This window comes from Eubalaena glacialis, chromosome 11 (assembly GCF_028564815.1).
Source record: "Eubalaena glacialis isolate mEubGla1 chromosome 11, mEubGla1.1.hap2.+ XY, whole genome shotgun sequence".
NCBI lineage: Eukaryota > Metazoa > Chordata > Mammalia > Artiodactyla > Balaenidae > Eubalaena > Eubalaena glacialis.
The window spans coordinates 114,313,877-114,327,164 of NC_083726.1; the positions used below are offsets into that span (position 1 = coordinate 114,313,877).

General features: G+C 60.5%; 1 protein-coding gene across 2 annotated transcripts in view; it reads left to right on the forward strand.

Annotated features, from left to right (window-relative positions):
- Positions 1-8,505, forward strand: part of IQSEC3 (IQ motif and Sec7 domain ArfGEF 3) — a 98,387-nt gene extending 89,882 nt beyond the window's left edge. The window contains exons 12-14 of one of the 2 annotated variants that reach the window (XM_061204937.1): positions 2,218-2,310; positions 4,789-4,838; positions 8,080-8,505. In XM_061204937.1, the coding sequence (XP_061060920.1) occupies positions 2,218-2,310; positions 4,789-4,838; positions 8,080-8,505 (569 nt within the window). Of the gene's footprint in view, positions 1-2,217; positions 2,311-4,788; positions 4,839-4,920; positions 4,996-8,079 lie in introns of those variants that run through there. The other variant, XM_061204938.1, reaches the window with a different exon arrangement.
- The last annotated feature ends 4,783 nt before the right edge of the window (positions 8,506-13,288 follow it).

A 13,288-nucleotide genomic window follows, 5' to 3' on the forward strand; every position in this document is an offset into this window, starting at 1 on the left:
GCCCACATGCCGCGGAGCAACTAAGCCCGTGCGCCACAACTACTGAGCCTGCGCTCTAGAGCCCGCGAGCCACAACTACTGAGCCCACGTGCCACAACTACTGAGCCCGCGTGCCACAACTACTGAAGCCCGCACGCCTAGAGCCGGTGCTCCGCAACAAGAGAAGCCACCGCAATGAGAAACCCGTGCACCACAATGAAGAGTAGCCCCCGCTCGCTGCAACTAGAGGAAGCCTGCGCACAGCAACGAAGACCCAACGCAGCCAAAAATAAGTAAATTAAATAAATAAATTTTAAAAACCCCAAAAAACCTCACCAGACCAGACTGTGAAACTAACTCAGTATCGCCTGGTACAGGGAGGGTGTAAATTCCCTTTCTCCTCTCCGTTGACGACGTGAGTTCAGGGGTGTAACAGACAGACTCTTTTCAATGCCACCTTGGCTGTTGATCTAGAACATTCTCAGAGACACACGCTCTTGTCAGTATGTCCTAGATGGGTCCGCACAGCCGCGGAGCACAGCGCCCACGGGTGGGCACCAGCATGGCTGCCAGAAGTCCCTTTCCCCATCAGCCTGGGAGCAGCACGTCCTGCCCCTCCCAGTACTAAGGAGGAGATATCGCCAAGATCCGTGTGCTGAGGGCAGGAGAGCAGGGACCAGGCTCATGTCTGCTCCTGTTCTTCAGATGGAGAGAAAGGGAAGAAAGCTGAGGAAAGAGGAAGGGCTGCTCAGAGAGGCAGGGAAAAAGGAAGTAGAAAACAGGAGAAAGTAGCCACAGCTCCCGTTTCTCGAACACTTACTACATGCCCGCACTGGGCTGAAAGCCGAGCCTATTGTATGAATTGTTGCTACATCTTTCCAGGAGGTGAGAAGTATTATCTTCATGTTGCAAATGAGGAAACTGAGTCTAACAGAACTTAAGGAAGTTGTCCAAATTCACGCAGTCAGTGACAGAACAAGACTGGCACCCAGGTTCCTCGGATGCCTTGCTTGTAATTACAACGCTAACTTCTCCAAAGCCAAGACGGCCCCTCTGGGGAGAGAGAGCCACTCTCACTTCAGTAAAAATATTCAGTATTGCTTGATGGTGTGACTCAGGCAATCGGCACAAATGGTTCTGGTTTGGGGTTTGCAGGCCGGTGCCCCCAGATTATAGACGACTAGACAGGCAGAAAATGGGACCCAAGAGAGTAGCTTTAATACAAGGAACTTGAGTGATGTCTCCTGGAAAAGAGGAACGGAGGAGAGATTTAATAACGGCTGTCAAATCTCCAAGGAGGGTAACTGGCCGTTCTCCAGCACCACCGAGAACAGGCAGGAAGGAACAGGTTTACAGTCTAGAGAGAGGAATTAAAGCCGAGTAGCCAGACAGACCTCTGCCGGGGCCTCGGGCGGCTGGGACCTCCTCGTCGGGGGAGCTCAGCCAGCTGGCTGGACGGCACCAGCGGTGCTGAGGCTGCTACACCAAGTGAGCCTTTGATGTCATCACAGGAGCTGATATTTACTGAGCCCTTGCAACATCCAGACCTTGTTCTAAGTGCCTTAATGTCTTTCCTCCTGTGATCCTCTTTTTTTTTTTTTAAATAAATTTATTTATCTTTTTATTTTTGTCTGCGTTGGGTCTTCGTTGCTACGCACAGGCTTTCTCTAGCTGCGGCGAGTGGGGGCTACTCTTAGTTGTGGTGCACGGGCTTCTCATTGCGGAGCACAGGCTCTCAGCACACAGGTTTCAGTAGTTGCAGCATACAGGCTCAGTAGTTGTGGCGCACGGGCTTAGCTGCTCCGCAGCATGCGGGATCTTCCCGGACCAGGGCTCGAACCCGTGTCCCCTGCATTGACAGGCGGATTCTTCACTGCACCACCAGGGAAGTCCCCTCCTGCGACGCTCTTAATGACACTCTGAAGTGGACACTGCAGTCCCCTTAAGGGAGGCACAGAGAGGATAAGTAACCTGCCTGAAGCCACACAGCCAGGCAGCATCAGAGCCAGGATGCAGACCCAGGCTGTTGCCTCCCTCTTATCAACCTCTTCCACCTGCTCTCTGGCTGCCAGAACGGGCTGCCACCCCCAGCATTGAAGCTGACATGAAGCGGGTGCCGTGTGTTTGGGAGCCCCTCTTCCTCCTCCTCCTCCTCCTGCTCTCCTCTCACTTCTCCTCTCCCCTCTGTGTGCTAGAGGTCAGGGTTTCTCTCCATTCACGAGCCTCTCCATTCCCCAGGGGAGCTGGAGAAGCAGCAAGGAGCGAAGACTCTCTCCTTCAAGGCCGGGGGAGCCCAGGTGGACCCACAGTCGAAGCAGGGATCGCCCACAGGTGAGTTCCAGACCTGCGGCCCTGGCCCACGTGGAGGCCACTCAGCGCCCCTGGCCTTGGGGTCCTGGGGATTCGGTTGAGGGAAAGGCTTGTTTCCATGGCCTCATCTGCTGGGGCTTTAGCAGTGAGACTGAGGGGGAAGGTGAGAGAGAAACGTGCCCACTTACAAAGGTCACTGTTCCCCCTGGAAGCATCAGGCTCAGGGCTCCGACATCCTGCCCCAGTGCCCGCTTGTTCCCTCCGCACACCGGGGGTTAGGGGTGTGGGAAAGGGAAACCACGTGAGAAGAAAATGCCGTGTCTGTGGCTGGGAGCAGGTGAGAAGGCAGGTGGCCAGAAGGGTCTGGAAATCTTGATCTGCCCCATCAAGACCTTTCCCTAATGAGCCAGCATCACTCTCTAATCCCAGGCCCGAGTCAGCACCCTGAAACCCAGATGAACCCTCAAACCCAATTTCTCAAATGATTTCTTCAAGTTGAATTTTCACTGCAGACAAGTCAAGCCAGCTTCAGATTTTGTATCACCTTTGGCCACGTTCTCTAGACCCACTCCCTGCCTCCCACTGCCCCTCCTACCTTTCCCCCTCCCCTTCCCCCCTCCCCCCAACCTGCAGGGAGACAGGAAGAGTTGCCTCCACCCCTCACCCCCCCACCCCTGCTCCATCTGCCCCAAATAGAAAAGAATTAGGAGAGGTGGCATGAGAATTAAATCCCATCCCAGCAAGCCCCAGAGAACCATCCAGAACTGTTCACTAATTAATTCACTAATTAATTCCTACATTTAATGAACACTTACTGAGTGCCTGCCGTGTGCCTTGTGCTAAGCCCTGGAAAGCCAGGGTCCCAGCAAGACGTCAGCTTGAGCTGAGACACTCCAGTGGGCTCCATGCTGGTTCCAAACCCCCGGTTACGGCCGTGGCGCCGAGATGCTGTATCAGCATCACAGGACTGGTCACACCAGCTGGGAGAGGAGATTTGTTTTCCACGCAAGACTCGGGGCTCTTTTAGCTCATGGAGACCCTCACTGTGGTGTCTCCTCTGTGTATGCGTCTGACCTGCCACCACGCGTTCATAATTCTCCACCCGCCCTGGTTTTCAGCTGGCCCTTCATTTCTTTCTTTCTTTTTTTTTTTATAAATTTATATTATTTATTTATTTTTGGCTGCATTGGGTCTTCATTGCTGCGTGCGGGCTTTCTCTAGTTGCAGCAAGCGGGGGCTACTCTTCGTTGCGGTGCGCGGGCTTCTCATTGCGGTGGCGTCTCTTGTTGCTGAGCACAGGCTCTAGGTGCACAGGCTTCAGTAGTTGTAGCACGCAGGCTCAGTAGTTGTGGCTCACGGGCTCTAGGTGCGCAGGCTTCAGTAGTTGTGGCTCACGGGCTTAGTTGCTCCGTGGCATGTGGGATCTTCCTGGACCAGGGCTCGAACCCGTGTCCCCTGCATTGGCAGGCGGATTCTTAACCACTGCGCCACCAAGGAAGTCCTGGCCCTTTATTTCTACAAGGTCAGAGTACACGCTTGTTTTCACAGCTGTGTAATAGAGTCAAACCTCAGCCGTGATTGATTCCCGGACACCCTGCCCCACTCCACTCTCTGCAGCCCAGCCTGCCTCTTTGGGAAGCTGCAGCCCCTGGCCAGGCCCTGATGTGTATCTCCGGGGCCTTGTCCATCAGTTCCCTCCCCAGCTTCCCCTTGTGCTACAGAAAGCAGAGGGATGTGCACAGCAAGGGAACTAGCACCCTCCCCGGGGGTGTGAGAAATCAGAGGGGCCCCGGCCGAGGGCTCTGGGGTGCCTGCTGGGGGTAGGGGTGGGAGTCAGGGGCGACTGAGCCAGAAAAAATCATCAAGCTGTCCCCGGGTGTCTGCAGGGTCCCTGGTGCTGTGCCAGGCCCATCAGGAAGCCCTGGTAGCAGTCAGAGCCATTCTCAGCTACTTGTGCCAGGCCCTGCCCTGTGGCTCGTGCAGCTCGTTGAATCCTCACCACTCAGCTAAGCAGCAGGAACAGGAAAGGAACGTGGCCCCTCCCTCTCGGAGCCTGCGCCACAGACACAGAGGAGCCCCTTTTGCTCTGGGAACCAAGAACCAAGGCCTCCTCACAACCGACCTGCACAGTCCGCATGGGGCGCTCTGACTGTGGGTAAAGGAGACCCCACAATACCCAGCAAGGAAAAACGTCAGAGACCTTCTAGTCCACGAGGGCCCAGAGAGGTGTAGCGTCTTGCCCAAGGTCACACGGCTAGTATGTGGCAGAGCTGGGCTCAGACGCCCAGTCCACTGCCCCCGGAGTGGTGGGGGCCCTGGAGTCTCCGGCCGCCGCACTGAATTGCAGGGAGGCTTGGTTGGGGGCTGCGGGGCGGCGCAGACAGGGCTTTGTGCGGGACCAGGGCTTTGTGCGGAGACAGGGCTTTGTGCGGGGCCAGGGCTTTGTGCGGGGGGCCAGGGCCAGGTGGAGAGTGAGCCCTGTGCTCTTTGCATTCAAAGCCAAAAGGGAAGCGGCACCGGCGGAGAAGGCGGCGGAGAGCACGGCGGAGGTGAGTGGAGGCCTGGTTGCCCAGGTGAGTGAGTCTGTGCCCCCTGCCCTCTTCTCACTGTCTCTGTTGTTTCTCTTCTCAGGTTTTAATCAATGCCTCCCCAGCCCGACTCACCATTTTACCAATTTCAAGAGATACAATTAAAAGTTACTGCTAGCATGGGTAATACCACTCTTCCAGCACCTCATCAAGCCACAGTGCCCCCTCCCGTTCCCCAGCCCGCCCTCCCCGCCGAGCCCCCCAGGCCGAGCTCCCAGACTAATGCGTGCAGATAAAGCCCCCAACACCCCCATCGCATCCCTCCCGCAGTCCCCTGAATCCACCGCCCCGCACACTGCCGTGGTCCTGATGCTCCCGTATCAGAGACCAAGGTTCCCTCCTCCACATCTTGCCAGCCTCTGTAGCAGGGAGCCTGGCCCCTTCGAGAATCACCCCTTAGGTCTGTTGCCCGAGTGAGCACGGCGGGGCAGACCCTGCCCTCCTGGATGCCTCTGGGGAAAGTGGAGGCGGCTGGGAGGGTACAGTTTCCGCCCAGAACAGCTGGTGCATCTGGAAAGCCGGCCACGGGGTGGGATGTGGAGGAGGAAGTGAGGCGAGGTGGGGAGGGGGCTGTCTTAGGGCTTCTCCGGGAGTGGGGGCGGGCGGCTGCTGCATCTGAAGACGGTCCACATCGGAGGGAGGGGGCTGGAGAAGTAGCAGCAGCTGGTGCCTGCCAGGCCCCCGGCGGCCACCTGGGACGGGGCACGCAGTCGCCCTGCAAGCCTGCTGGGCCCCAGCCCTCCCCACTGGCTCCCCTCGGACCCTGGTGAGCCCCTCACTCCTTTCTGCCAGGCCTCCAGGGACCCTCACTGCTCACACAGACCCTCACTCCAAGCTGGAGGAGCCCCAACTTCGGGCTCTGAGGGAGGAGCCCTGCCCCCAGCCTGACTAAGCTTGGGGAAGCCCCAGGACACCCCAGAAAACCCCAGCTTCTCCTCTCTCCCCCCCCCACACACCTGTGTCTGGAGGAGGCACCTTCTCACAGAGGAGCTTCCCGCCCCAGCAGCTGACAAGCCCCCACTGCCCCTCCTCCACCCATCATCCTGCAGCTGCCTGTTCTCCAGCCTTGCAGATAAACGCACGAAGTTACCAGCCCTTCGGTTTGTTCTACCAGCCCCGCCTGCGGCTTAGCCCCGCCTGCCCAGGGAGGACCGCGATCTGGGGGCCATCATCCCCTGCTCCCCGGCCCAGAGGGCCACGTGGCTATCTGCAAGGCTGCCACCCCGGCTAGTCCCAGGGCTCTGCCAGCCTCTGCTCCCCTGCACAGAGGCAGCCTCCCCGCCGGCCTCTCAGCTGGACCCTGAGCTCCCGCGTCCTCCACCCGCTCTGTCCTTGCCTGGCCACCCCGCTGGCAGGCGCTTCTCCAGCTTGTCTGAGCTGTCAGCCCTGCTATCATGTTCCATCTTCTCTCTCTGTCTATCTCTCTCCCTCTCTCTCTCTCTTCTTTCTTTCATCAGCAGGGAGGTGAGAAGGGGGTCAGAATGAGGGAATGTTTTGCTGTCACTTCCTGCTTTTCACTTACTGACCAGAGGGAGGTGCAGACAGTGGAGGGGGAGACGGGAAGGGGAGGCGAAGAGGAGGTACAGGGTGAGGCCGGGGCTGCGGCCACAGGGGGCTCGGAGGGTCTGGACTGGGGCGGCCAGGCGTTTGCCTGGGGAAGGGCAGCTGTAAAGTCTGGGGGCGGAGAGCAGAAGCCCTGCCCCGCTGTCTCAGGCCACTTTCTCCCAGGGAATAACTCAGAAGACAAGCAGGTGGGGAAAGGAGCCGCACCCACCCCTCCCCAGCAGCAGTGGACAGAAGCCTTCTGTCCCAGCGAGGACCACAGAGGGCTCCCCGAGAGGGTGGTGGATGCAGCCCTGCTCTCGGCCCACCCCAGGGCTTGGCAGGGCACTGAGGGGCTCCGGGGCTCCTTTGATTAATTGGGAGGCGGGGGAAGCTCAGGCTTAGAACACACTGCTGAGGCTGGCGGTTGAGAATGGAGAGTAGAGCATGCAGCCTGCGGAGCTTGGCGGTGGGGGCCTGTGAAAACCCAAGGGCAGAGGAACGGGGCTGGAGAGCCGAGCAGCCCACCAGGGCAGTGCCCGGACCCAGGAGGGGGCGTCCCTGAAATTGCACCTTTTGCCAGTAAATAGGGTCAGGATCTGCTGGCTTAGGGCTCTGAGATAGTTTAGGGCAGGGCCCTCCTGGTCTAGACCTGGCCATAGGATCCCCTCCCCTGCAGCCTCGGTTTCCGCCCCCCGTGCACTGAGCAGCGGGCCTGGGTGGTGGTACCCAAGGACATCCTCAGAGAGAAGGCTCTCAGCCACTCCCTGAAGGGCCCAGGTGTCGGAAGGGGATCGTGTGTCATATCTACAGGCTGGTGAGCTGGAGGGATGAGGAATTAAACCCCTCTCCTTCCAGAATCCTCCTATTTCTTCCACCTCCCCTGCTAGCAAGAGGAGGCCAGGCTAGTTCCCAGTGCCCTCCATGGGCCACCCCTTCATGCCCCACCCAAGGGGGAAAGATTAGAGCCCTTTCTGGGTTCCCCCTCCTGCAGCGGGACAGATTTCTCCAGGGCCCAGGTTGGGCCAGAAGGGCAGCTGGGGACCTGGCTCTGGCCTTGGCCGCTCTCGAATGTGTGGGCACGGCCCTGGGGAGTCTGGGAGGATGGGGCAGGTCCAGATCACCCCTCGGGGTCCCTGGCATTCCAGGGTTTGGACACCTTTGTGATTCACAGTGATGAGAAGGCCTCCCTTTAAAAAGCTGGTGGGAGGGTTAGGGGCTTGCAAAGCTCCAAGCCACCTGACTCCTCTGTCCCTGTGTCCGCCACACACCCCTGGGAGGCAGGGCGCAGGCAGATACCCCTGCTTTTCCAGCTCGAGGTTGGTGGGAAGGCGGGTGGGCGCCCACCCGGGGCCCAGGGCCACCCAGCAGGACCTGAGTCCATCGGTCCAGCCGCCCATCCCACAGGAGGAGCCAGGCCGCTCAGGCCGGGGTACAGCACAGCGTCTCTGGACTCCGCCCAGGCTCAGCGCCTCTGCCTGGCAGCTGGGTGCCCTCTGGGTGGCGGAGAGATGGGGAGTGGGCCGAGGTGAGGGCTGCGAGCCCCTGGTGGGCACAGGGGCTGGGGAAAGGGGGGGAAGGGAGGCCCAGGGTGGCCAGTCCTAGCAGCTGGGACTTAGTCTTGTAACATTTCACGCTTCTCTGGCTGTTTCTAAACTAGGTGTCAATTCACAACAGGCTTCAAACGTCCCAGCACAACTCCGGGCTGGGGGCCGAGAGGGGAGCACCAGCGCCAGACCTGCAGCCTAGCCCCTTGAGGGCGCAGCCCCCTCTGCTGCCACCACCGCCGCCCACGGCCCCCGGGACCCTGGTGCAGTGCCAGCAGATTGTCAAGGTCATCGTCCTGGACCAGCCCTGCTTGGCCCGCATGGAGCCCCTGCTGAGCCAGGCCCTCTCCTGCTACGCCTCGTCCTCCTCCGACTCCTGCAGCTCCGTGCCCCTGGGCGGCCCGGGCTCCCCCGTCAAGGCGGCCCACCAGCCGCCCCTGCCCCCCGCCCCACCCCCCTACAACCACCCCCACCAGTTCTGCCCTCCTGGCTCCCTGCTGCACCGGCGCTGCTCCAGCGGCGCCAGGAGCCTGGTGTAGACTCGGCAACGCCCGCTACGCTGCTGTCCGGGGGGCTGCGTCGGGGTCCCCGCTGCTCCCCACGCCCGGCGCGCTGCCTTCCTGGCCACTCACCACTGTTGTTTCAGAGAGAGAATCCCAGTCCCTGGCACCTGGTTTGCTTGGCCCAAGCTTCCCTTGCTCAGTTGAGCGACCCTCCCCCCAAATCTGCAGACACCCCTCACTCTCCTGGGGCCCAACACAGCCAGGCACGGCCAGGCCTCCTCTCCCCCCACCATTACTCTGGCCACTTGGAACAGGGACTGAGGGCCTATCCGGCTTCCAGGCCAAGTCTGCCAGGCGTGAGGGCTGGGTGGCCAGCACCCAAGCCTTAGACAGAAGGTGGTCTGGCTCACTGCCCCAGCACTGGGTGCCACGCTGGGTGGGGGACAGTCAGCCCTGGATCCCTGGAGCGGTCAGGTCAGGGGGAGGCATGAGGAGGGGGCTTTCTCTGCTGCCCCCCGCCAAGCCCGGCAGTCTCAGGAGGAGACTCCTCTGCGCCCAGGGATGTTGGCTGTCCTGGCCACAGACTCCCCTCCTCCCAGGGCCTCTCCTGCTTTCTCAGGGGCTGGGGCGCTGCCTGCCCAGGGCTGCCGAGACTTCAGGAGAGCTTTGGGAAAGGGGGGGAGGGGAGGGGGCACCTGTCTCAGCTCTCTCTTGGTCAGTTCAACAGAACCAGGGAATCAGGAGGTCACGTATCTACAAAACGCACCTTTTAAACGGTTTCTTGTTCTCTAGCCCCAAGTCATACCCAGCCAGTGCAAAGTGCGCCCAGGGCATAAACACATACATAGGAGATCCAGGTCCTCCCAGTATCGGAGCAGAAATGGGGAGGGGTAGGGGTGGGCCCAGGGGCGAATGTAGCCAGCAGAGGCAGGATTCCGGCCCAGGGCCAGGCCCCCTCCTGAATGACTTCCATGGCCTCCACGAGGGACGTGGACGCAGAAGTGGGCGGGAGCGGCAGGTGCTCCAGAGGCCTGGCGTGTCCCCCGCTGCCGTCCCAAACGAGCCCTTTAAGCCCCGCCCCCCGTACCCCAGAAGGCAGCAGGCCCGCCTGCAGCAGGGGGGAAGAGTCCCTACACCTTCAAAATCGCCAAGGAGAGCCAAGAGGGCTTGCTGACCAACCCAGAGCCCAGCAGAATCAGAGCCAACCTCTGTGCAGCCCCACAGGGCTCACGCAGCCCTGCCTCAAAGACCCTGGGGGGTACCCTTCCAGGGACTGTCGGTCCCGAGCCAGGCTGGACCCTCCTCTGGTCCTGAGCCGACAGCTCACTGCTGTCCTTCGTTAAGGTCCCCTCCCTCTCGGAGCCCAGGTCCAAGACATCCCAAGAGGTGGAGATGAATACTGATCTAGAGTGCATTTGCTTCTCCCCAACCCCTACCCCACAGCCCTGCTGCAGGCCCCCGGGCCGCTAGGAGGCACGGACTCCCCCTGCTCTCAGAGATCCCAGGTGACCTAGTTGCGTGTGTATGTGTGCGATCGCCAGGCGTCATTATGCTGTCCCCTAGCGAGTGTATTCTGGCCCTGTCTCCATCAGCCGGGTGTCCGTAACGTGTGACCACTTGCTGTCTCCTCCCCCCGGCCCCGCCCCCATCCTTGTTGTCCCGGCCCCTCTCCTGTGTCTCTTCTGTCACACGGTCGCTCCGATCAGAGCCTTTCAGGGCAGAGCGGCTGACCGATGGGGCGCACGGTTCACACACCCAGTGCCCGAGGCCTGGGTGGCAGGGGTGTGGGTTCAGAAGCAAGAGGAGGGACGAGTGGCTAGATATGTTTATGGGGTGGGAGCCATGGGGGCACAGTCCCAGCCACTGGGCCCCTGTCACCTGCTCACACGGTGCCCCCCTCCCACTCTGCTGACGCCCAGACTTTCCAGGTTGGGACCAGCAGGCGCCTCAGGGCTGGCACGTACGTGGAGCGTCTCTCTGCGGGCCCGGAAGCTCCGGTGTCTCCGTGCCCTCCCCTGGGCAGGGCTCCCCGCCGGCCCCGGTCACTGCGGTGGCTGCCTTGGGCCCCGCCGGCGGCACTGGAGTCCTGGCCGAGGAAGCACACCAGCCTGGGGTCAGCAGCATGTGGGGCGAATTCTGAGCTCTGAGGGGTTTGAATCCCCGAAGGCCTGGGGCAGGGTGCGGCGGGGCCTCCTCGCAGTCGGGGAAGCAAGGGTTCCCGGCCTCGGTAACTTCCCTCCCCGGGCCAGCCAGCAGGCTGAGGCTGGGACCCCTCTCCGTGCCCGTCCCCAGAGCCAAGCCCCCAGACAGCTGTGACAAGCCTCGTGTCCTCCCCGTGGCTGCGGCCACGTCAGGGCCTCCATCCCCCCGGAGTGCCCAGCTGGAAATGCTCTCGGGCCTCCCGCTCACCCCCAGGCCAGGGGGGCGGTGGGGTGCTGACTGGGCTCCCAGACACAGCCTCCTGGGCACACGCGCAAGGACCCCAAGGTGGCCCCGCGATATCGACACTCGAGGCCTTACTTTGGGGACCGGGCCCCCTCCCGGTTTTATCCATTTGGCCCCAACTCCAGAATCAGGAGCGGGAGGTGAAACCAGCTCTCCCACCCACTTTGGGGCCAGCCCACCTCCAGAGCTGGAGCTTGTCCTGGAAGCCTGGCTGCCTATGTGCAAAGGCACCCACGTGATCAGCCCCAGGCCCCTGGCCGCCGCCCCACCTGTCCCCCCCACCCGCCTGCCAGACGTCTCTTTGTGCCAATAGGTTTCCCCGATAACCGTCGGTCCGTCTGTCCCCATGTCCTGCTGTACATACATCCTTGCTGCACCCCTCCCCCTGCATACACCCTTCCCCCGTCAGAGAGCAGCCTCTCTAGGGAAAGAAAGGCAGGGTGGCTGCACCCAGCAACTAATCCAAATGGCAAATATTTTGTAACAAAATAGCCCAGAGGTATTTTATCTGTTCAATTCATAGAGTTTTAGAGATTATATTGAAATATGTCACTTGAGCAAACTGTGTCGGTTCTGTTTCTTTCATTCTCCAAGAGGGGGCTCCACCTCAGATCAAATCTTGGCGAGATCGCAAGGGCCCAGGGCAGCAGCTGGGCCTCCTCTGGCCACAGGGGTGTCACCCCTTCCATGCTACCCTGTGACACGGTTAGGGAGCCCCTTCCTAAACAAACGGGGCTAGGTGCCGGGAGCCATCTGATGGGCGGGAGCTGGGTCAGAGCTGGGGGTGCAGGGCCAGAGAGTGACCCCCATCAACACACACACACACACACACACTCACACACACACACACCCCTTCTAGCCTGGTAAGAGAGAAGGTTTCAGTGGCGACCAGGGCAGCTTTGGAGGGAGGAAGCACCACGACGGCCAACGTGCACCCCAGCAGAGTGGGGGTCCAGGGAGCTAGGACTCCATCTGCCCCGCTCGGCTTTCCATGATGGAGGCTGAGGGTATGCTGGGGTGTCAGGGTCCTACTGACCACATTTGGTCATCAGCCTCGGGTGATTTTCACCAGATGTCAGCTCTGAAGCCCGACCTTCTAATCACAGGGTCTGGGTTGAGAAGCCCAGGGTATATCCTTCCTAAAGTGGAGGGGAACAGGCCCAGGTGAAAGGATTGGGGGAACATTGTTGGGAAAAGTCACAGAGCCACAGAGTGGAGTGGAGCAAACACTTACGGAGCCCGAGGTGTGCCGGCTCCCCTGCTGGAGCTGGAAGGGATGCCAAGATCCTGCAGAGGCGTGGGTGACTGTGATGCCCGAAAGAAGACTGAAATCCGGGCTGGAGAGAGGCGCAGGGTGCTCGGCCGGCACCCACACCACGTGCGAGGCGCAGATCAGGCTCCACAGCAGGGGCTTGCCCCAGAGTCATGTCTCCTGGCAGCGGGGAGAGGAGAAGCCTTACAGCAAAGCTGAGGCACCGAGGGAGAGAATCGACTGGGCGGGATGGCTGGTCTGGGGACACCTGCAAAAAGGGTATCCAGCTCTCCTGGTGACCAGACCTCTGAACACCCAGAAATCCAGACAGCACCCCAGGCTGGGCCCCATTATCCCGTTAAAGTGAAAAGGAACATGACCTCACCCTCCTTCCAGGAAACGGGAAATTCCAGGAGAAGCCTGGAGCCGGCTTTGACCTGTCCCATCCTGAGAACTTTCTGACCCAGGAAGCTGAGGCCTGGTCCCTCGAGAGCACCCCTGAGGGGACCCGGCTCAGCCCAAGCCTGGGAGAGGGCCTAGGGCCAAATGGGACTGCTGCTGTCTGTGTGGGGACATGGGGCGTGGACATGGGAAGGGGCACCGTTCTCCAAGTCTTCTGGCCTCGAGGCCTAGGAGGAGGGGCCAGCCCTCTGGTAGAAAGGCAGACAGCCCCTGGTGCCCCAGGCCCTCTGGGTCCACCCGCCATACGGATGGAGAGCTATGGTCAGTGCCTCTTTCTTGTAGTGACCCTTTAGACGGGGCAACCTCAGACTCATCAGCCACTGACTTAGAATGCTTCCAACAAGGGGGCCCAGGCTTCACAGGTTTCTGGCTGAGAGCAATGGGCTAGAAGATGCCAGTGCTAGAACAGGGAAAATCCAACAAGCTTAGGAACATCTGGTGCTTGGCGTGTGCCCAGCACTGGTCCAGGGGTGGGGGATGTGCGGTGATGGGCTGAGCAAAGTGCCTGCTCTCCAGGGGTTCATGTTGGGCGGTACCGTCCAAAATACACAAATGGACCAATCTTTTCACACAGTGGATGGTGGTGCGATAGAGGTGATGGGAGGGGCTGGTTAGAGCAAACAGTCTAGGAAAACCTCTGTGAGGCAGCAAATTCAACAA